At 52.5% G+C, this 20,675-nt stretch overlaps 5 protein-coding genes across 5 annotated transcripts; 3 read left to right on the top strand and 2 right to left on the bottom strand.

Moving 5' to 3' along the window:
• Positions 1 to 3: 3 nt before the first annotated feature.
• Positions 4 to 6,401, top strand: BO86DRAFT_445795 (transcription factor TFIIIB subunit BRF1). The gene is made up of 10 exons (XM_025676470.1): positions 4 to 2,333; positions 4,157 to 4,356; positions 4,423 to 4,721; positions 4,779 to 5,049; positions 5,101 to 5,116; positions 5,177 to 5,254; positions 5,323 to 5,439; positions 5,529 to 5,667; positions 5,809 to 5,938; positions 6,011 to 6,401. Exons 1-10 carry the CDS (start codon positions 446 to 448, stop codon positions 6,167 to 6,169), a joined length of 3,297 nt encoding a protein of 1,098 aa, XP_025531195.1. The 5' UTR covers positions 4 to 445; the 3' UTR covers positions 6,170 to 6,401.
• A 2,207-nt stretch (positions 6,402 to 8,608) lies between these two features.
• On the bottom strand, positions 8,609 to 10,163 carry BO86DRAFT_188167 (uncharacterized protein). Its single transcript, XM_025666653.1, has one exon. The coding sequence runs from the start codon at positions 9,920 to 9,922 to the stop codon at positions 8,777 to 8,779; it is 1,146 nt and encodes a 381-aa protein (XP_025531194.1). The 5' UTR covers positions 9,923 to 10,163; the 3' UTR covers positions 8,609 to 8,776.
• A 1,556-nt stretch (positions 10,164 to 11,719) lies between these two features.
• glfB (UDP-galactofuranose transporter) lies at positions 11,720 to 13,320 on the bottom strand. The gene is made up of 5 exons (XM_025666652.1): positions 13,074 to 13,320; positions 12,946 to 13,013; positions 12,655 to 12,878; positions 12,191 to 12,598; positions 11,720 to 12,136 (listed from the first exon to the last, which is right to left on the bottom strand). Exons 1-5 carry the CDS (start codon positions 13,205 to 13,207, stop codon positions 11,768 to 11,770), a joined length of 1,203 nt encoding a protein of 400 aa, XP_025531193.1. The 5' UTR covers positions 13,208 to 13,320; the 3' UTR covers positions 11,720 to 11,767.
• A 1,468-nt stretch (positions 13,321 to 14,788) lies between these two features.
• Positions 14,789 to 15,664, top strand: BO86DRAFT_188088 (uncharacterized protein). The gene has a single exon (XM_025666651.1). The coding sequence runs from the start codon at positions 15,041 to 15,043 to the stop codon at positions 15,608 to 15,610; it is 570 nt and encodes a 189-aa protein (XP_025531192.1). The 5' UTR covers positions 14,789 to 15,040; the 3' UTR covers positions 15,611 to 15,664.
• A 1,721-nt stretch (positions 15,665 to 17,385) lies between these two features.
• On the top strand, positions 17,386 to 20,126 carry BO86DRAFT_331650 (protoporphyrinogen/coproporphyrinogen oxidase). The gene is made up of 6 exons (XM_025668753.1): positions 17,386 to 17,843; positions 17,948 to 18,017; positions 18,079 to 18,159; positions 18,228 to 18,578; positions 18,635 to 19,060; positions 19,128 to 20,126. Exons 1-6 carry the CDS (start codon positions 17,761 to 17,763, stop codon positions 19,707 to 19,709), a joined length of 1,593 nt encoding a protein of 530 aa, XP_025531191.1. The 5' UTR covers positions 17,386 to 17,760; the 3' UTR covers positions 19,710 to 20,126.
• The last annotated feature ends 549 nt before the right edge of the window (positions 20,127 to 20,675 follow it).

Here is a 20,675-nt window from a genome sequence, read left to right as displayed (position 1 = left end):
CCATCTCCATCAAAAAACCACTTATCGCGACTTTTACCACTTTACAACGCGTGTCGACACGTCTGATCCATTTCGCAATCTTGCGGAGATGCTCAACAGCCTCAACAGCCTCAACAGCATCAACAGCATCAATCTCCCTCACCGTCCCGTCGCACCCGAGTAACACGATCATCGGTGCAGCTGCAAGATCTGCGCGGAGTTACCCCGCACCTCCCCTTTCATTGTCATCCCTCCCTTATTATCCATTCTTCCCAAGCTCTCCCGACTCTTTCCTTACTCTCGATATCCCCGAACGCCGGCTGTGAGTCGGAACTCCGCTGCTCATCTCGACCATTAATCTACGCCTATTCATGCTTATGGCGTAACATCCAGCGCAATCATCAACCTCGTTTCAAGCCCCTTGTCCCATCTCCGCGGGGTAATTTGTCCTCACGCTTGATTCATCATGTCCGTCCCAAGACCTGGAATGCGGCCTATGCCGCCCAGAACTGGCCCCAGGGCGCCTCCAATGGGACGTCTGGCTAGTCTCAAGCCAACAGGCTTAACCCCGATCAGGCGGCCGCAGCCCATTTCCCGGCCTCAACCTGTCAGGCCGACTACTCATCCCAAGACGACGACCTGTCCTAACCCAGGCTGTCCGGCCCCTCATATCGTCGAGGATGACGGCCAGAAGGTCTGTTCCGGGTGTGGTACTGTCATTAGTGAGGCAAACATTGTCTCTGAAGTCACCTTCGGTGAAACGTCCTCCGGTGCTGCCGTCGTTCAGGGAACATTTGTCGGTGAAGACCAGTCACATGTTCGTAGCACTGGCCCTGGCCGGTTTCATGGAGGCACAGAGAGCCGTGAGCTTACGGAAGCCAACGGTAATCGTTATATCACGCAGCTGTCTCGCGCCTTGATGATCCCAGAGAGTGCCTCGAAGGCAGCCACCCAGGTGTTCAAGCTGGCTGTCGGCCTGAATTTCATTCAAGGTCGCAGAACCAAGACGGTTGCCGCGGTCAGCTTGTACATCGCCTGCCGTCGACAGGACGGCAACACGGTCATGCTCATCGATTTCGCTGATGTGCTTATGTTGAACGTGTTCAAGCTAGGTCGGACGTACAAGGCCTTGTTGGAGGAGCTGCGCCTCGGAGGCACCATCTTTCTCATGAACCCCATTGATCCCGAGAGTCTGATTTATAGATTCGCCAAACAACTTGAGTTCGGACCTAGCACAATGCAGGTCGCTAGCGAAGCTGTGCGCATTGTGCAGCGCATGAACCGCGACTGGATGACTACAGGTCGTCGTCCGGCTGGTATCTGCGGTGCAGCGCTGATTCTTGCTGCCCGTATGAACAACTTTCGCCGCACGGTCCGGGAAGTTGTCTACGTGGTGAAAGTCACCGAGATCACGATCAGTCAACGCCTCAACGAATTTAGCTCGACCGAGAGTGGTGAGCTAACCGTCGATCAATTCCGTTCGGTTCAACTGGAAAACGCACATGACCCGCCCTCATTTGCTCGGTCTAGAGAGGGTCGGAAACCATCGCGGTCCTTCAAGAGGAAACCCGCCGAAACTGCGGCTGAAATCGAGGGCGACGTACCGGAGGCACAGCAGCCGAGACGGGTTGATTCCGATGGCTTCGCGATTCCCAACCTTCCCATTGACCCGGCGTTGATGGCAAGCGATCTTAGTCAAAGACGGCCGTCGACTGCCTCTGTCACCAGTGACGCGACGTCCGAACTCGGCGAAGACGCTCAGGCAGGTCGCCCCAAGGGGAAAAGACCTCAACCGCCCCCTCCATCGGCCGAACAGATTGCGTCTGAAGAGGCGCTTGAGAATGAAATGGCCTCCTATCTGACACAGGGCTCAAATATGGTCGAAAGCACTGTCATTCCGCCCAAGCCAGCAGTGTCCGATAGCACCGAAATCGATGCTGCCGAGTTCGAATCAGACCCGGAAGTGGCCCATTGCTTGCTGTCGCCCGCCGAAGTCGAAATCAAGGAGCGAATTTGGGTGCATGAAAACAAGGATTACCTACGAGCACAGCAGGCCAAGGCTTTGAAACGCGCCCTAGCGGAAGCTGATTCCCAGCCTGGCGACGGCCGAGTCAACAAGCCCCGGAAACGCCGCAAGGGTAGATTGGGAGATGTCACGTATCTCGAAGGAGAAGGAGAAGATGGCGATGGACGAAGCACTCGTGCCTCAACCCCTGCTGAAGCGACTCGGCGGATGTTGGAACGCAGAGGGTTCAGTAAAAAGATCAACTACCGACTTCTGGATTCTCTTTTCGACGACGGAGGCGCTGATGAGTCCTCGAAAGCGAAGGCTGAGAGTGTCAGTCGAAGCCGAAGTCGTAGTCAGAGTGTGTTTTCTAGGCGCAGCGCTAGTATCGAACCTGAAGCAAATAGTCGGCGAGCTGGACTTGCAACTGCTTCGACTGCAGCGCCTTCTGTGCCTACGGTGTCGTCCACAGTGCCACCCGCAGTGCGTGAACCCGCACAGCAAGCAGCTCAGCCCGGCCCCTCAACCACCACAACAGAGAAACCGGCTGCGAACGAGGAGGCCCTGGGCCCTGCTACCGGTCAGAAAAATGGGTATTCAGACGATGAACAGGAGGAGGACGACTATGACGACGACGAGGACGCGGAGGATGGTGTCGAGGCGGCTTTCGCAGGACACTACGGAGACTACTACGACGAAGGAAGTGATTACTATGATAGTGACTGAGTTTAGACTCAGTTGCAGATCATCTTGGAAACAGATAAAATATCCAGGGCATGTATATAGAGCTAAAACATAGCTCCACTAGCTGGCAACGAACTAATAACTACCATTCCAGGTCTGATCAACCTATCTATAAATAGTAAGAACCAATTTCAAGCCTAAGCTGAGCTGAAGGACTAAATTGATTGAATGGATCTCAAAGCCCGTACTTTGGCCCAATATGGACTGAGATCCCTGAGGACTTGACCACCTTCCTGTTAGGTGAATATCACGTGAGACCGGAAAGTCTCAACAACAACAACAGCCTCGATCTTTCGTGTCTCCTGCTTGAGTCTGGGCCAGTTTCTGAAATCAGCCTTAGAGCTCAAAGGCTTGCAGCATGCATGGACGCAGTCTAAGCCTGGACGCCTCAAACGATAAGAGAGTAGCTCCTCGCCCATGACCGTCATCAAAGCGCCCCAGACTACAACACTGGCTTGTCGGCAATGAGAGGAGGCCTCGTCAGGCAGAGGAGCCCCCTCCCCCTCCCCAAAACCTTCCAAGCTATAGTCAATACCAAGGCAAGGGGTATACTACCTTGTCGGGCTCTGAAAGATGCTGCCAAGGTTCACATTTAGGCAGCTGCTCCATGGAAACCCTCGCTGGAGCTATACCTTCGCTCAACACTTTATCACTCCGAATGTTTACACTTCAAGTACAACGTCAACTCTGAATCTGATGACCACGATACCTTGCTGGTGATCTTTGGTTACACTCTCGCCTCCTTGAAACCGCGACTCCATGTCCAGATATAGCGTGGTTCCCAGTCGGAAGTCAACCTTCCGTGAGCCATGAGGAATGTGTGAGGCAGGGTTTCTCCTCGATACAGAATGCACGAGACAGCCGGATAGAATTACTGGATGTCACCATAATCGTCGTCTGACTCTGGGATCCTCACACTATGGCTCCTGCCCATCGTACTTTTGTGGTAACCCCGGTATAGAGCCGAACCCTTTGGTATGGAGGGTCGTCGCTCGATCTCTAAGAGGTTAGTATGACTTCAGCTATCGGTCCCAGATTAGCTACTTGCTCCAGGGAAACTCGGCCAGCAAGTCGTCATGCTACGTTGGCTCTCGTGCACCAAGTCCATGTGTCCCGGATCCACCGCCCACTCCGCGTTGAGCCCCCTTACTATCGTCGTCAATGGCAATCCGGTTCTTCAGGACTACATACGTATAAATACTGCTTGCGATATTGACGGTTGTGCTGATTGATTATCTGCGCTTGCTCAAGCTTGCCCGTTCCTATTCTGACTGGGATCATGGCGAAGCTCAACATCTATGGCCGAGGCTTCAGCCTTCGCATGGCTATCTTGTTCACTTGCCAGGTAGCGTTTGTTCTATTCGGTGGGTTACTTCGAACTGGTCTTGAAATGTGCGGTGCGCTGACCTGGCTCTTGGTGTTTTATAGGTTATAATCAGGGGATATACTCGGGGATTGTGTCAAATGAGGATTTTCTTGCCGTGGTGGACAACCCTGGTTCGGGCATGGTGGGATTCATAGTGGCCATATACAACCTGGGATGTCTGGTTGGGACGGCGATCTCTTTCCTACAGAGCGACAAGCTTGGATTTCGAAGGTCGATGTGGTTCTCGATGGCTGTGATTATGGTGTGTAAGTGTCTACATGTCAGTGACGAGGACTATGCTAACACGGGCGAAACCTTTGTCGTGCAGATTGGAGGCACAGCCCAAACCTGTTCCTTTTCTAGGACTCAGATACTCGTGACCCGCTTCTTCACGGGCATTGGAACTGGGGTGATGACAGCAGCCGTGCCGGTGTATCAATCGGAATTATGTGATGCACGGAAACGAGGAATGTATGTCTGCAGCCAGCCTCTTGCAGTCAGTGTTGGCATCTGCGTGGCCTATTGGTTCGACTACGGGTTGAGCTATGTCGACGGCTCCATTAGCTGGAGACTGCCGATTGCTTGCCAGCTTCTCCTCGCAGCTGGTGTGTCTGTTCTTATCCTTGGGTAAGCTCCCACTGCGTTAGATGTAGTTGCTGATCACAGTGATCTGACAATATCTAGACTCCCGGAGAGTCCCCGATGGCTGTATCGCCATAGAAGGGAGGACGCAGCACTGCGTGTGCTCTGCGACTTCTACGATCGGCAAGCGGATGACCCAAAAGTGATCCAGGAAGCAGAAGGAATCCGCCGGGCCATCGAGGCTGACAATGCTCGAGGGGAGTACAAGTGGTCTCAGATCTTCAAGAAGGATGAGCTGCACACCGGTCGACGCGTCTTGCTGGCCTATGGGCTGCAGTTCATTAATCAGATGGGTGGTGTCAACGTGATAGTCGTAAGTTGAAGCAGCTCGAAACCTCCACCACCACTACTGACCTCTTGCTAGACCTATTCGACAATAGGTAGAAACCCGACACTCATCAATACACCTGTGCGATAGCTACTGACACTTTGCCACCTAGTTCTCCAATACAACGTGGGCCTCGATGCCAAGCTCAGTCTATTACTGGGCGGAGTGATCGAACTCATGTTTGTCATAGGTATGTTCTCTCTCTTGAGACCATGATTGGGCCATCGGGACGAGGGCCGTTGACCACCTGCACCCCAGGCTCCTTTTATCCCACCTTCTACGCCGATCGCCTGGGACGTCGGGGCCCAATGATGTGGGGATCATTTGGCCAGTTCCTGTGCATGCTCTTGATCTCCATTCTTCTATCGTTCAAAGGTAAAAGAAAGCCCCAGCCTCTACCGTTCTGAAATGCCAAATCGGGCAAATGGTCGAACTATCAGGGATCCTAAATTCCGTCTTCCCAGGAACCGATCTCGAAAGAGCAACCGCCACGGCGTCAGTGCCATTCTTCTTCCTCTTCATGCTCATCTTCGGAGCCTCCATCAACTGCATACCGTGGGTGTACGGACCGGAGATCCTTCCCCTGCATGTCCGCAACAAAGGGTACGAAATTCTCCCGCCCTCAACCCCAATGAAACTGCACCCACCACATTCCAGCCGGTGGCTCCCCTACCAACTCAACTCCATCCCAGGAGAGAAGATGAGAGAACGATAACGAGAGCTATTTTTAATTCCCGCTTCTAGGTCCGCCATCGGTATCTCGGCAAATTGGCTCTGGAATTTCTTCGTCGCCATGATCGCCCCCGTCCTCATCAAGGATCTGGAATGGAAGGGGTATCTAATCTTCATGTGTTTCAACCTGCTCTTTGTGCCGGTGAGTTTTTCGTTCTCCCGTAGTTTTCTGGTGTGCGTGGTGTCCGGTCTAATGCGGGAGGGGCTGGGCCAGATCATTTATTTCTACTACCCTGAGACGGCGAACATGAGTCTTGAAAGCATCGACCAACTCTTCATGGATAAGAAGGCGTACCAACCGGAAGGATCGAGTGAGACTACCAAAGAATCGGTGACTTGCACGGAGGTTACGGAGATCAAGGCCGAGAGTTAGCTGATATCGAGGTAAGGTCCTTGAGGGAGTGGGTTAGATCTGGAAGGGCCTGTGTGGTGGGCGGAGACTCGGTGGGTCGGTTGGAGAGGAAGAGCTGGTCGAAGGTGAGATGTGAGATGTGAGATGTGAGGGTAGAGGATGCGTGTGGTTTTGTGTGAAGGGTCAGAGTTGGTTTGTCGTAGTTCAAGACAGTATTTAGCAAATCGTTTATATCCTGTAGAGCCAAGTACTAGACAAATGAATAGTTGCACCACGGTATACACCGAAATAACAGTTGTGAGGATGAAGCAGGGAGACGTGTACTTGGAAGTTGCTTCCTAGTCACACTCAAATCACCGGTGACCTTAGTAGCGGTAGCGTCCTGTAATAAGTAGAGGTAGTCTCCCTTGTCTATCATCGCTCAACTCCGCAACCACCGTAAAGAGCCTGAATGAACCGCAGAAAGTAGAGAAGGAACGAAAACATGAGCTCAAAGTTTGTCTGCTCCCCTTCCATTTATTCTTTACAGGCCATACTCCGCTGTCCCGTCCAGTTATCATTTTCGTCCGCCGCAAAGTCGCTCCCCACCCGACCCACCCACCATTCAGTTCATCATATATCACACATCATCAGTGATGGTCGCAGACAGATCTGCCGTAACCCTTCCAACGAGACTGCCCTTTCCTCGTTTTCAAGCGATGGAAATCGCAGCGAAAAGCTTACATGATAGATTCGGGGTGCAGGAAGGGCAGGAAGGGCTGGAAAGGAGGGGGGGGGTTGTCACTCACCACCATATGGGGTATGATTGTGCAGCATACAGTAGCGTACTGTATGTTAGTTGCGCACACTCGCGAAATTTACTCTATTGGATTAAGTTCTGCACTTGATTCGTTCGCTATTATTCTCCCCAGTCACTCATAACATGATGCCCGCCTTTTTTTATTAGTAGTAGAAAAAGCAAAGCTTGATCCTATGGAATTTGACCCTCAACGAGCTCGGGACACCTCTTCCCCCTCTCCCTTGTTGGCGGTTGGCGGGACAGCCCAAAGACCATGCTGCGTAGGGTCTTGTATGTTTTGTATACTCGGCCCCGATTGGTACTGTCCTGTACATACAGTACAGTCCTATCTAGGCATTCATAGAACCGTCTGCTGATGCACCAAGGGGAGAGAGGATTACATTGCCGCCCCCCCCCCCTCCTTTCCTCCTCCCCCACAGCACGGGGGTGGGGATTTCCTCCACGCTCAGCTCGCCTCTCGTTCGTTCACAAAGGCTGGCTGGCACCAAGCGTGGTGCACTGGATTATTTGTACGGTGTACGGAGGAGACTGTGCTGGATACGATAGATAGATACATACATAGAAGCCAAGCCCTAACCCAACCCGCCGCTGCGGAGGTTGCAGAGGCGCGGCGGGGTATAGTATCTGATCGCGATGGCCGGTGACGTCGGTTACTGAATGCTCAAACGCCAGCTGGTAGTCTCTATAGGGGAGTGCATTTGTCTACATGGCCGGAGAGAGGGAGATTCTAAGATAAGGGGCTGAGGTGGTGTAGTGGGGAGGTGTTTCGGTGGTCTAAGTTACAGGGTTGTCGTCGACGGGGAGGCCTTTTCGACTAAGCCCCCCATGCATGTGGTTGTTAGGGTGTGCTTCAAACTCCGCAGACCACACTACGTAGTCAGTCCGATTTCGAGAGCTGGAAGGGGCCAGTGTTGATACTAGGTTATCGATCTAACTAACGCTAGGGCGAAAGCGATAAACGAAGGGAAAGAAGCAACACAGGAAATCGTCGAGGCCCATTCTCAACGGCTGGCCGGCGGCCGGAATCCGGTCCGGCGGGTTGGCACCGCAGGACATCGCTCGATGGGAGAAATGATATGATGCTCGGTCGGACTGGGAGAAGTCCTCGCGATTGGACTGATCCGAATTACTTCCCAGTGGCTCATGAGATATGATTGTACTGAGTGCGACGGGTTGATTGAAGCGTGGGAATGAATTGGCATTACGGCGAGAATAAGTGGGAGGGCGGAGAAAGACGGACTGACCGCTCTTTCAGTCTCGCCTCGACCCAACCATCCCATCCCAGCCCAATCCCTCTTCCCCCTCTTTCATTTTCTACACAACTCCCAGTCGAGTCCCTTTCGTCATTTCTTCATCATTTCATATTTTCTTTCTGCTTTTCTCTTATGTCGGAAAATGGTGAGATCATGTCGGATGCTACATCACAGACATGTCAAGGAAATATCAACAAACGAGAAGGGAACGAGAACAGAGGAATCGAAAGGCAGATATGAAAAATACAGAGTCGAAATACCCATAACGGTCTCCCAGTCCTTGGGGCCATCCTTATCCCACCATGCCCCATACCGTCCAGTCCCGAGACGCCGATGTCCAAGAAAAAAGAGAAGAAAAAAGGAAAAGATTTCACAAACATATATCAATAAGATACGGACGGGCGTGATCGAAGAGAGGAATATCAAGTGCTGCCCGAAAACATGAGAATTAGGTTAGTCAGTCGGTGGTGCTTTTGCGTTCGCCGATTATCGAGGTCGTTGAATCGGTTTTCGGTCGGTTGGTATGCAAACTTTTCAGGGGGTTGTCGTTGTTGCTGACCGGATGCTGCGCTGGCTTTACGTGTCAATCTCCATCCCCGTCCCCATTCCTACGCTGCTGTTCAATCCAGCACCAAGGCCGGTGTCAACCATGGCGGGCTGGGCACAGAGGGTCTGCAAGAGAGGTAGACCAGGCTCCTGCTGAGTGGCCCCAAGGAGATTTTGCGAGGCCGCGGAGGGAAGGCTCTGAGCAGGCCGGTCGGAGGCGCTGAGAATCTGGGTTCCTTCGAAGACGATAGGGTTGGACCGCAGGTTCTGGAGGCAAAGGTCCCAGTTAGAGCCCACCAGTTGACCCTGGGTGAGGTCATCGCTGAAGAGGAAGAAGGCAGGCACGAATGCAGGACCCAGAGGCGTGATCGGGCGTGCGGTCACGAGATAGGCGTTCAATGCTCGATTCTTCATGAGGATTTCAGAATCCAGGAGGTATGCGGAAAACTGACGATCGATGTACTTCTTCCAACCACGCACTGCCGCCGCCATGTCCGAGTCCTCAGTCACAATCCGCTGCCAACTGATACCCAACATGCGGGTAGCGTCGTCGACTGTGGGCTCCTCCGGAGAAAGGCGCGAGCTTGCGGGGAGAATGCGGCGATTGTCGTCGGGGTTGCTGGCATCGTTGAGCCGGCTTTGAATGGAGGAAAGGGTGATATCGTCCACAGTCGGGGCGGAAGGATCGAGGCGCTGAGACTTGCGACTGAGAGGATCAGCTGTGCCGGATTGGAGCATCTGAGATCGAGAGGACACCGGAGCAGAATTGTTGACAGTTTTCTCCGCAGTCTCCTCGTACCACGTGCCGGTTTGACTTTCGGCAGAGATCGCCATCTTGGTACGAGGATTCAGCAGAACCATACCCGGGCCGTAAATGGGGGTTTCCGCTGCCTGTTTCGCAGGAACTGACGCTGGTACAACAGGTCCGCCAGAGCTTTGGACCTCATCGTCATACCCGACATCATCTCGCGACCTCTTGCGGGAGGGTCTGGCAGTGAAGGTATTGGAGGAAGTTGCAAACGCATGGGTGCCATTCGCGAAAACCGGCCCTCTGCGTGCATCAGCGCCAGGGTTGAAGCGGGACTGATGAGGATATTGAAGGAAAGCGTGTTCCTGGGGAGGGGACAGGACCATGGCCGGGCCGTCGGAGAGGCTGTTGAGCATCATGGGACACATGATGCGTAGGGGATCGCCGCAGAACGCAGGAGACTACGAAAAGAGCTGGAAGACGGAATCTGTTCTGTCTAGTGAGCGGGACCCAATAAGTTAGAACCACCTGTTTGAGCGCAAAGATCCGAGCCGTGAAGGGATCGAGCCCTAAGTGAAGGAGGTAAGGTCGAACAGGTAGGCCACGAGGAGATGGTGTAAGGAAGAGATAGGATGAGGGGAGGATTCAAGGATCAGATCAGAGCAAAGCGGGATTGAGAGGGTGCGGGTGAAAGTAGTAAAGGATGTGATGAGTTGAGAGAAGGGAGAAGAGATGGATGGAGGAAGGGAAAGGAAGAGAAGAGGAAGAGAAGACGACGGGAAGAGATAACAGAAGAGAAAGAGGGAGAAGGTAGGGTTATGCGAGACGGAGACAGGCGGCCAACAAGAGACGGAGAATCACGGGGTTAGAGGAGGAGAAGGAAGGTGAATGGATGAGTGGATGAATGGATTAAGCGACGCGAGAGAGAAAGAGGGAGAGGAAGTGCACGGGAGAAAGAAAGATGAGCTGCAGGTGAGAGGTGAGAGGTGAGAGGTGAGAGGTGAGAGGTGAGTGCGCAGTGCGCAGTGCGCAGTGAGTGAGTGCTAACTGCTGACTGCTGACTGCTGACGGATGCGGAACCAGCGATTGCAATGCGGAGAGATTCCAGGAAGAGCAGGATTTGCCTTGTCTCAGTTACCGTAGAATACTGTAACTTACGCACTGTAGTAGGGTGTTCTGCTGGGAGCAGCGCTGATCGGATCCGCGTGTGACGGTACAGTACGGCAACAGAGTCTGGGCTGCAGTGCGATCCACCCACCCTCGGATCAAGCAGCACAAGCAGCAGTAAGGACGGTGCCATTATTGGCCAATGGACAATTGCCTGGGGCAACCCATGCGAGTGGAGATCGTGACTGTTGGCTGGCGCTGATTGGGGGCCAGCTGTTGCTCCAAGAAAAGCCCAGTCCGCGCGTTGCAGCCCTGACTTGAGGTCCTTGCCGACGCCACCGCCTACCATTATTGGCCTGCGCCCTCAACTTCTGTGATTGGTGCACTTGCGGACAATCCACCGAGACACTTCCCGGCTCGGAGAGATTTTGCCCGCCGATCACCAACACCATCACCATCACCATCACCATCACCATGACAATCTGCTCAACACGAAAAATGGAAACGTCTATTTAGCTATAACAGGGTGATGCCTCATCATGTAGTAGAATATTGGGGGTGTCAAAAGGGAAAAAGGAGAAGAAAAAAAATGGTATAGTCACAAGAAGGTGGTGTCAAACACCACAAAGATATCAATGGGGAATATGAAGCACAAGAGGGAACGGCCAGACAGAGAAGCATCCAACTCCAATCCCTCCTGCGAATTAGGCATTTCCAAACATTTGTTCATCATCGCAGCCCACAGAACAAGACACCAAGCGAACCCCCTCTAAAGCTTTGAAACACCGGGATTCAGAAAATTGTAGAAAAAAAAAATAGAAAGGGAAAAGAAATAGTTCATAAGCACCGGAAGATGAGCGCTTCCGAGCCTTGAGCTGTGTCGACTAGGCACAAGCTACATTCCCCGCATGTGGCCGGCCCAGACAACCCCATCACCCTCCGGCATCTCCATCCCAAGCGGGAACATTATCTTAAGCCAATCGAAGCCATACATATCCAAACATGATTTTTTTTTTGAACAAACGGTTGATACCGGGGAGCTTTTTGGCCTCCATGTCATCGCCCTATAATCAGTCTGTGAGTCCCACATCGCAGACTGAACAAGGGACTCAATGACCCCAAGCAATACAACTATTGTGGGGGTAGGGGACTGCGCGTGAGTCCCTCTAAGCATTGCCAGCAGTGGCTCCACCGAGCATTCCCTTGACACTGGCAACCTGCTCGGGAGCATAGCTGGGAGCCATGGATCCCATAAGCAGGAAGAAGATCAGGAGACCGGCACCAATGATGATGAACTTGCGCTGGGCAGGGTGAGTGACACCATACTCGGCCCAAGCACGGTTGGCCTGACCAGCATACTCCTTGATCTTGTCGCCACCAAGCTTGTAGTAGACGAGACCGACGAGGGCAATGGAGTAACCGAAGAACTGGAGGCCAGTGACGGGGGTCTGCCAGATCATCATGGAAGCGACAACGAGGAGGATATCCTTGAGGACACCGCAAAGCGTCATCACAAGAGACGAGGTCTTGCCAATCTAGAGTGGGGTGTTAGTAGCTAGGCCATGTCGACAAGGACGATCGCGACTTACCAGGAAGACAACGGAAACGTTAAGGAGGAAAGCAACGACAGCATTGGCCAGCAATGTCCATACACCAACGTTGTAGATGTGGCCCATGGTCAGGTTGGGGACCTCGAGGAACAGAGCGGTGACACCGTTCATGACAGCACACACAGGAGCAAAGTAATAGAGAGACACGAGAGGGTCCATCTTGTACTCGGCAGAGCTGAGCAGGCGCTGGACCATGACCAAACGAGTAGCCTCGAAGATAATACCGCCGATCTGGAACAGGAAACCAATCATGACGAACTTGATCTCGCCGAAGGAGGCAATGACGACACCAACGACAATGATGCTCACGTTCATGAGCACCTTGTAGTTCACGGGAGCCATGCCCATACCCCAGGTAGCGAACAGGACAGCAACGGGTGTAGTAGCCTGAAGAATCCAATCAGCAATCCGATCGACCAAAAATAAAGTATATTCAAACGTACCTTGAGCATCTGGATGAAAGCAACACTCAGGTACAAGTATGTCACGTTACCGCAAATCAAGCTCAGACTGAAGAACAAGCCGATGGGAACGATAGCGCGGAGATACACGCGGCCAGTCATCTTGACCGTCTTGCGGCCGTCGAGCAGAGTGGTGGTGCGAGCGAGGAGTTGGGTCATGAAGGTCGCAAAGGCCAAGTGCCATGTCGTAAGGATGATAGGGAAACCTATGATGGCGCAAGTCCAGAAATTAGTCGGGGAAGTGCAGTGGGGAAGAACTCAAGGTAAACTCACGGAATTGGGCATAGTCCAGGATATGCTTGTTGAACAAGATGACACTGGAACTCAAGGCAATCCAGACGCTGATTGTTCATCAGTATCACTGCGCAGTAACAGCTTGGACTATTTGTTGAGCAACCTACCTGACATAGACGGCCGGGTGGAAGGCAGGCTTAGGAGGCTCCGACTTATCAACGGCAGGGTTGACAGTGGGCAGGGTAGGCTCCGGGCGAGAGACCTCACCGGAGGTTCTGACCTTTTCACCGTCGGAACTCATGGTGAAGATTGGAGTCTGGTCGGATAAGAAGCGTTGAAAGTCGAATGGGCGCGGCCGTAAAAGGCTGCTTTGTCCAAATTTCGCAGATGCCACGGGTGATAATTAAAACAAGGGAAAAAGAAAAAAGGCGAGCGAGGGCAGCAGGGAGAGGGTCTGCGGGTTAAGATGATTGTTTGTTAACGAGTGAGATTGGAGTTGGTCCGAATAGCGATAAGAAAGAAAAAAGAACTGAAAGGCAAGGGGAAAGACGATAGAGGTGTGAAACTCAATGTCTGAGGATGGAGGGAAGAAGAGAAGAAGAGCGTGGAGGAAGAGGGGAGGGGAGGGAGGCAGGGAAGGGGAGGGGGGTAGTGGAAGAGAGCGCGAGGAGAGAGAGTAGAGAGAAGGCTGATCAAACCGATCGAATGGATTGGGGTACGTATGTGTCTGGCTTGTCCGTCGAATAATAAGGATGATATGGGATGGGTGGTTCGGAACTGGTTCGGGATGGGGGAAGATTCAGGGAGAGAGGGGGGGGGGGGGGGGCACCTACGGCTTGTTTCTTGTTGGTTCGCTCCCCGGATAGGTGTGAAGCTGTGAACACGACACGGAGGATTGAATCTTAGGAGGGGCGAAAGGGTAAAGCAGAAGAGAAGAAGAATAGACGAGGAAGAAGATGAAGAGTAGAAGAAGAGCACTGAGACTGAGAGCAGAGAGGGCTGGCTGGGCTGGGGATTCCGCCTCCACTAAGTTGCTGTTCGGTGAAGTGAAGTCGGAGAGAGGGAATAATGGACTGGACAAGGGAAAGGGAAAGGGAAAGGGAAGGATGGGGCGGACACTGCAGTACCTTAGTCGGGGCTCCAGTTAGGAAGAAGTCAAGCTTCCCATCCAGTTCCATCCACCCACTCTCTTCCCTTCCCAAGTCTAGCGGCCGCCCTGCAGTCTCCGTTCCTCGTCGCTGCAAGCATCCTGCCGGAACTGCAATTGTTCCTGATTTACTACTACCATGCATTTACAATACATCTCTCTTGCTCTATCTATCTACAATGTTCCTATTAATGGATCCTATCAATCACATTGAAATGTTACCATCATCGTCATCCTAATTCTGGGTAGATAAAGAAGCACACAAACACAAACCTTGATCGAATCAGAGGCCTGGACAATATAATCAAGTTAATCAAATATTAAATTGAATAATGAACGACCCTGGCGGCTGGTGGTGGTCGGCCTTTTTTTTTTTTTTTTTTCTGATAGACTGGTACCCTAATGTAAGCCACCAGGATTTATTATTAGATCTCCAGTGCCAGGCTCTCAATCTATCACGGTCTATCACTCATTTCCCATGACCACCTCATTCACCTCGCTGGTTCTGACGGGCCATTTCGAGTTCTGGCCTGAGTTAAAGAAGAACAATTGAGGGGCCAAAAGAGAGAAAGTGGAGTGTGGATGGACTGGGTCCAACTCACCTCACTGGGAAAGAATCAATACCCGAGGAGGAAAGGTGGCTTGTACTAGATCATACCATTACTGTTTTCTACATCGTAACCGCTATATTTCCGTGTATGAACTCACTGTCTGATATGAAACAATACCTGTATTGAAGAGACACGTATTGTCTATATCTTTCTCCTCCGCAGTCTGGGGGTCTCGATCTTTGCGGGTGCATCCCCATCGATTCTGCATTTCTTCGACAGAACCATCTCTGGCACATCCAGGGTATTGGAGCCTTCGGCAAATGTTCCTCACCTTTCTACCATCAGTCTCAACCATGTCCAAGAGTACGAAAAATGAACGGGGGTCTCGATTGACTGTCCAACCCACCCAGGTGGGCAGGCGATCCATGAAACTGCTATGGGGCGAGGCGATTGTTCATCTCTCGTGGCGATAGCTGGCGGCGAGGACCACTGGTGGTTGGTGTCAATCTCCAGGCCCCACACTCCATCAGTAGCCCCTTTTCCATTCGCCTTCTCTTCAGGTCGGTCTGAGAAAGCGATTCGGATTCCAATATTCAGGACAGTCAGCCATGAGCCATCCAATACGAGATGGAGAAGTGGCTGTGGCAAAGTTTTTTCCTCCTTCTCCAGCGCGCTTACTTTCGATCTGACTTGCGTTGTGCCTTGGGTGAGGGTGAGATGGGCCACTGATGCTCGTCACGACGGCTACAGGGCAAAGACGTTGCCTTCCCTGAAACAATACAGGGTAAGTAGGGTTGTGTCAGATAGAGGCTGCAGGAGGATCCAATCGAAGCAAGAACGTCAACCGAGTGCTGATCAAAATTTATGGCTTCTGGTTTGGCACCGGCCGCATTACGCAAGCAGCCCACTAGCCAAGCACTATCTTACCCGCGTTCAGCGGCCACTTGTCCATAGCGCCGCCGCAATGGTCCCTTGCCGGTGGAGAATGCGACGATCGGATGGCTGAGGGCCTGACGACATCGTCATGGTTCAATGGCGTGGGTTGGAGACGGGAGCCACCAACGACTTTGGCTCCTCGCGCACGAGGGTCCTGTTGCGTACTGTACAGTACCACTCAGCATAGCAAATTCAGGACAGCAAATGCTGCAATTTTGACGACACCGACGGCCACTAGTATTGCTATACCTACGGGCTGTGAGACGTTCTCTCGGAAAGTCCGTTCATGTGCCGTTCCGCCCCAAAGCCGCGATCCTGTCGCGGCTCTTCTGGTGACAACAGGCGGAGAGAAGAGCGCCCCGGCGTACGTCAGACAGTCACCGAGATCAACGCCAAACAGGCGAGTTGTACCCGCGGGAGGGGCCAAAATGAAGCTTTTCCCTAGTGCATTGATCCCTGGGGCCCTGGGTGGATGAGAAGTCCGTTGGCCTCCCTGGGGTCCGCGACAGGTTCTCGAAAATTTGAGATGTGTATCCATTGTATAGGACATTGATAACCGTTAACCTCCAGTTTCTGGCAGACGATCCCCATGGTCCTTCCTTTCTCAGCAGGCTCCATCAGTGGACCCTGCCAGATTTGTCGGTCTCTGGTTCAGCTAACGTGTCGAGCCTGAAGGGACCAAATAGGGGACGATCGCACTGCCGATGCTCATCGATGACATCCGTGTTCCTCTCCCGGGTTTACCTAAAGTACTGTACTGGATGTCGTGGACTAGCCCTGAGTAGTGCTGGACCGTAGGTAGTACCCGACGGGCCCTCTTGTCACCCATACGTGGTTGTCCCATACATCAGGGGCTTATGGAGGGGATACAGATCACTACTCTTCGGGGTAGTTGTATGCTGATCGGATGCTCATCGTAGGTAAACAACCGTAATTTTGGTGACCTTCGTGGAGGTCTTTCAAGCAGGACAGATCAGAAAGGATGTGATGAAGGACCGATATTCGTCACATTCTTATACTCCGTACATATTACTCTATGTATACATGTATGTATGTGCTATGAGGGTCAACCTCGACAGGCACAGGCAATGATGTTGACATAAACGTGGTCTGTGATTTGTTCGGGAAGCGCATCACTCTTGAGTGGGGGGATGCTTAGATGGTCTAATAAGATAATATAGACTAAATGATCAAGTCGAAGTCACCTTATCCTGAAGCCCAAATGCGTACATCGTAGTCACTGGGTAGTTATATTATCACGTTCCATCTCGGGATTGAAGATTACCGGATCGATTTCTTTAGTAGATTGGCCCATTTGCATGGTAGGAATTAATATCGCTAGATGAAGTCGGGGCCTGCCGAGACAATGCTTGCAAAGGGCGAGGGCGGGAAGCTTGGACTATGGATATGTTAGACCCGGGCACGGAGTACTCCTCCAACCCTTTACTAGTACTGAGTACTCCGTACGTAGCCTTAAATGAGATGAGGCAGAGACCGTCCAGAACTGTCTCCGTATAATAAATCCAGTTCCACAGCGCGGGCTTAAATTACTGATAAGAATTGCAGAAAGACAGGCCAATTGCAAGATTGACTTCTAATTGCATGTCTTACATGGACTCGCATTTTCTGCCCCCCAGCTTGCGACGACTGGGTGGGAGAGTGATAGTACTCTACCTGAGTGCACATAGTAATCCATAGTAATATCAACATGTGTTTGGCGACGAACCGTAGGACGGAGCAGGCACACTAACCTCAAACCAGAACAAGTGAGCGGAGCTTCCCCCTTTTTTTCGATCTTCCTTCGTCTTTTGCCCCTTTCTCAAGTTTGACGGAAATGGGTCCAGCCCGTTCGTTCCATTTGCCATTGATGTCCCATTCGTTCCAATCTCTCTCATTATTTAGGGCCTAAACTTGAAACAGATCCTTCCCGGCAGGTAGCCTGAGCCTTGAGGCCTCTTTCCTGTTCCTTCTTGTTCCCCACCCAAACCCACACCCACCGCTCACTTTGTCACGTTTCGTGTTCCCCGACCGGCGGCGTTGCGTTTCGATAACAGCTACCTATACCTTCCCCTCCCCGCCTCGCTCTCCCTCACCGTCTTCTTCTTCTTCTCCCCTTCCCTTCTCTTTTCAACCCTCCCCCCCCCTCCCTTCAGCATTCTCTCCCTTCTCTCTTAAATTCAAACTGCAGTCCTTTTCCTGCAGCTTGACGATTCCTCTTCTATGCTGAGCCTCGCCCGCAAGACTCTGAACCGCGTCCCCAGCTTCCAGGATATTCTACAAGGCAGGATGACCCACCCAGACATGTAAGGAGTCCTCCATCAGCTTTTTCCCCTCTATCGTCCCTCTATCGTTTCGCGCGAATGGATTCCTGAAGCGATATACTGACGTGGTTCTCAATAATCTACAGCTCCGTTGACGTTCTCGTCATTGGTGCCGGTCCTACCGGTCTCGGTGCCGCCAAGCGTCTTAACCAGATCGTACGAACTTCCGCATTCCACCACCAAGCAACGGAATTGTCAATGCTGACGCGACCTACAGGACGGCCCCTCTTGGTTGATCGTTGACAGCAACGAGATCCCTGGTGGTCTTGCTTCTACCGATGTGACCCCCGAAGGCTTCGTATGTACCCCGCTAGAAACCTCACATACACCCTCTCGTGCAACGTCCTCAACTGACTACGACGGCAGCTCTTCGATGTCGGTGGCCACGTTATCTTCTCGCACTACAAGTATTTTGATGACTGCATCAACGAGGCTCTTCCCAAGGACGACGACTGGTACACCCACCAGCGTATCTCCTACGTCCGTTGCAAGGAGCAATGGGTTCCCTACCCTTTCCAGAACAACATTTCCATGCTGCCCAAGGAGGAGCAGGTGAAGTGTATCGATGGTCTGATTGACGCTGCTCTCGAGGCTCGTGTGGCCAACACCAAGCCCGCCAACTTCGATGAGTGGATCGTCCGCCAGATGGGTGTCGGTATTGCCGACCTTTTCATGAGACCTTACAACTACAAGGTCTGGGCTGTGCCCACCACAAAGGTGAGTCGACGCATTTGGTCGCGCCAGTGGACTCGATTGCTGACAATCGAGAAAAGATGCAATGCGCTTGGTTGGGTGAGCGTGTCGCTGCTCCCAATGTCAAGGCTGTGACGACCAATGTCATCCTCAACAAGACCGCTGGTAACTGGGGTCCCAACGCTACTTTCCGTTTCCCCGCTCGTGATGGTACCGGTGGTATCTGGATTGCCGTCGCCAACACTCTCCCCAAGGAGAAGACTCGCTTCGGTGAGAAGGGCAAGGTTGTTAAGGTCAATGCCAACAACAAGACTGTCACCCTCGGCGATGGCACCACCGTTGGCTACAACAAGCTCGTTTCGACCATGGCTGTCGACTACCTTGCTGAGCAGATCGGCGACCAGGAGTTGATCGGCCTTACCAAGGAGCTCTTCTACTCCTCCACTCACGTCATTGGTGTCGGTATCCGTGGTGAACGCCCTGAGAGAATCGGTGACAAGTGCTGGGTAAGAGATTCCCATCCGCCAAAATAAAAAGTACCAGAGGAATTCGTGCTAACAAGGATTCCCGCAGCTCTACTTCCCCGAGGACAACTGCCCCTTCTACCGTGCCACTATCTTCTCCAACTACTCCCCTTACAACCAGCCCGAGTCCTCCAAGAAGCTGGCTACCCAGCAGCTTGCCGATGGCTCCAAGCCCAAGAACACCGAGCCCCAGGATGGTCCCTACTGGTCCATCATGTTGGAGGTTTCCGAGTCCTCGATGAAGGCCGTGAACCACGAGACCCTTTTGGCCGACTGTATCCAGGGTCTTGTCAACACTGAGATGCTCAAGCCCACCGATGAGATCGTCTCCACCTACCACCGCCGCTTCGACCACGGCTACCCCACTCCCAGTCTGGAGCGTGAGGGTGCTCTTACCCAGATCCTGCCCAAGCTCCAGGCCAAGGACATCTGGACCCGTGGTCGCTTCGGTAGCTGGCGCTACGAGGTCGGCAACCAGGACCACTCCTTCATGCTGGGTGTGGAGGCTGTTGACAACATCGTCAACGGTGCTGTTGAGTTGACCCTTAACTACCCCGACTTTGTCAACGGTAGACAGAACACTGAGCGCCGCCTGGTTGATGGTGCTCAGGTGTTCGCCAAGAAGCACTAAATGTGCGCGGAGTGATTATAGACGACACATATTTTAATATCTTGAAATGACCGGGGGATCTAAAATGATACACAGGGAGTCTGATTTCTTTTTTCCACCCATAAACCAGCTGTTTTGTTCCCATTTCATATTCCCCTTTTCTTTACCTTTTTTTTGTCTGCTTGAGAGCGATGTACGGGAGATATCTGTGCTGGCATCTTTCTTGTTCTGGGTGGTGGTGAATCAACCAGCTTTTCTCTTCTCTACATTTTCTGCTAGAATATCCCCAGATTTATAAATGAGCAAGAATCCTTAGACTCTCTTATGTTCCCGAAATGAGGTGCGCGATGCGACAGGTGCTTGTGATCTCGCCCCTCTATCTTTGGATGCATGTCATTGCCACCTCCGGCCGGGCTTGATCGGCCTTGATTGCAGGACCGATATGAAACATGATTCGGGCGGACATTATCATGTCATTCGCGTGTCTCACGTCTCATGTGAGACGTCTTTTGCTATTCGCAGCTCAACTGCCGTGCAGATGTAGGTGTTTCGCATCCGACTTGCCCGATCCAGCCATCTGGTGTGATCGGAGGGCTCCTGAGTGCGACGGTGGTCACCGCAACCTAAATCCCCGACCGTGACTTTTGGGGGATGTATCGATCTATCTATATCCAGGTCGTCGACCCATATGAGTAGTACTCATACAAGTAGCCCGTTGCAGAGACCCAGGCCACCGATGGATCGTGGCTCGACCCCCCAGTCGAGCGAGGCCTGTCCCCGTCCCTGCCACAACCCAAAACCCCCAAGCGTTTCACCGAGCACCTAGCCTCGCTATCTGTAAGGCTGACTGACGCCAGACCGCGCAGCTCTAGTCCGGGCTTTAGCTCAGCTCAGCTCCAGCTCCAGCTCCAGCTCCGTTCAACCCTTCTGGTCGCTTGCGCGCGATCATGCCATGCGTCATGTGTGCTGTGCTTTGCTGCCACTTGG

The sequence above is a fragment of the Aspergillus japonicus genome (assembly GCF_003184785.1).
Source record: "Aspergillus japonicus CBS 114.51 unplaced genomic scaffold BO86scaffold_6, whole genome shotgun sequence".
Lineage (NCBI taxonomy): Eukaryota > Fungi > Ascomycota > Eurotiomycetes > Eurotiales > Aspergillaceae > Aspergillus > Aspergillus japonicus.
The sequence above is the reverse complement of the archived record's forward strand: the minus strand, read 5'-3'. Positions and strand labels throughout refer to the sequence as shown.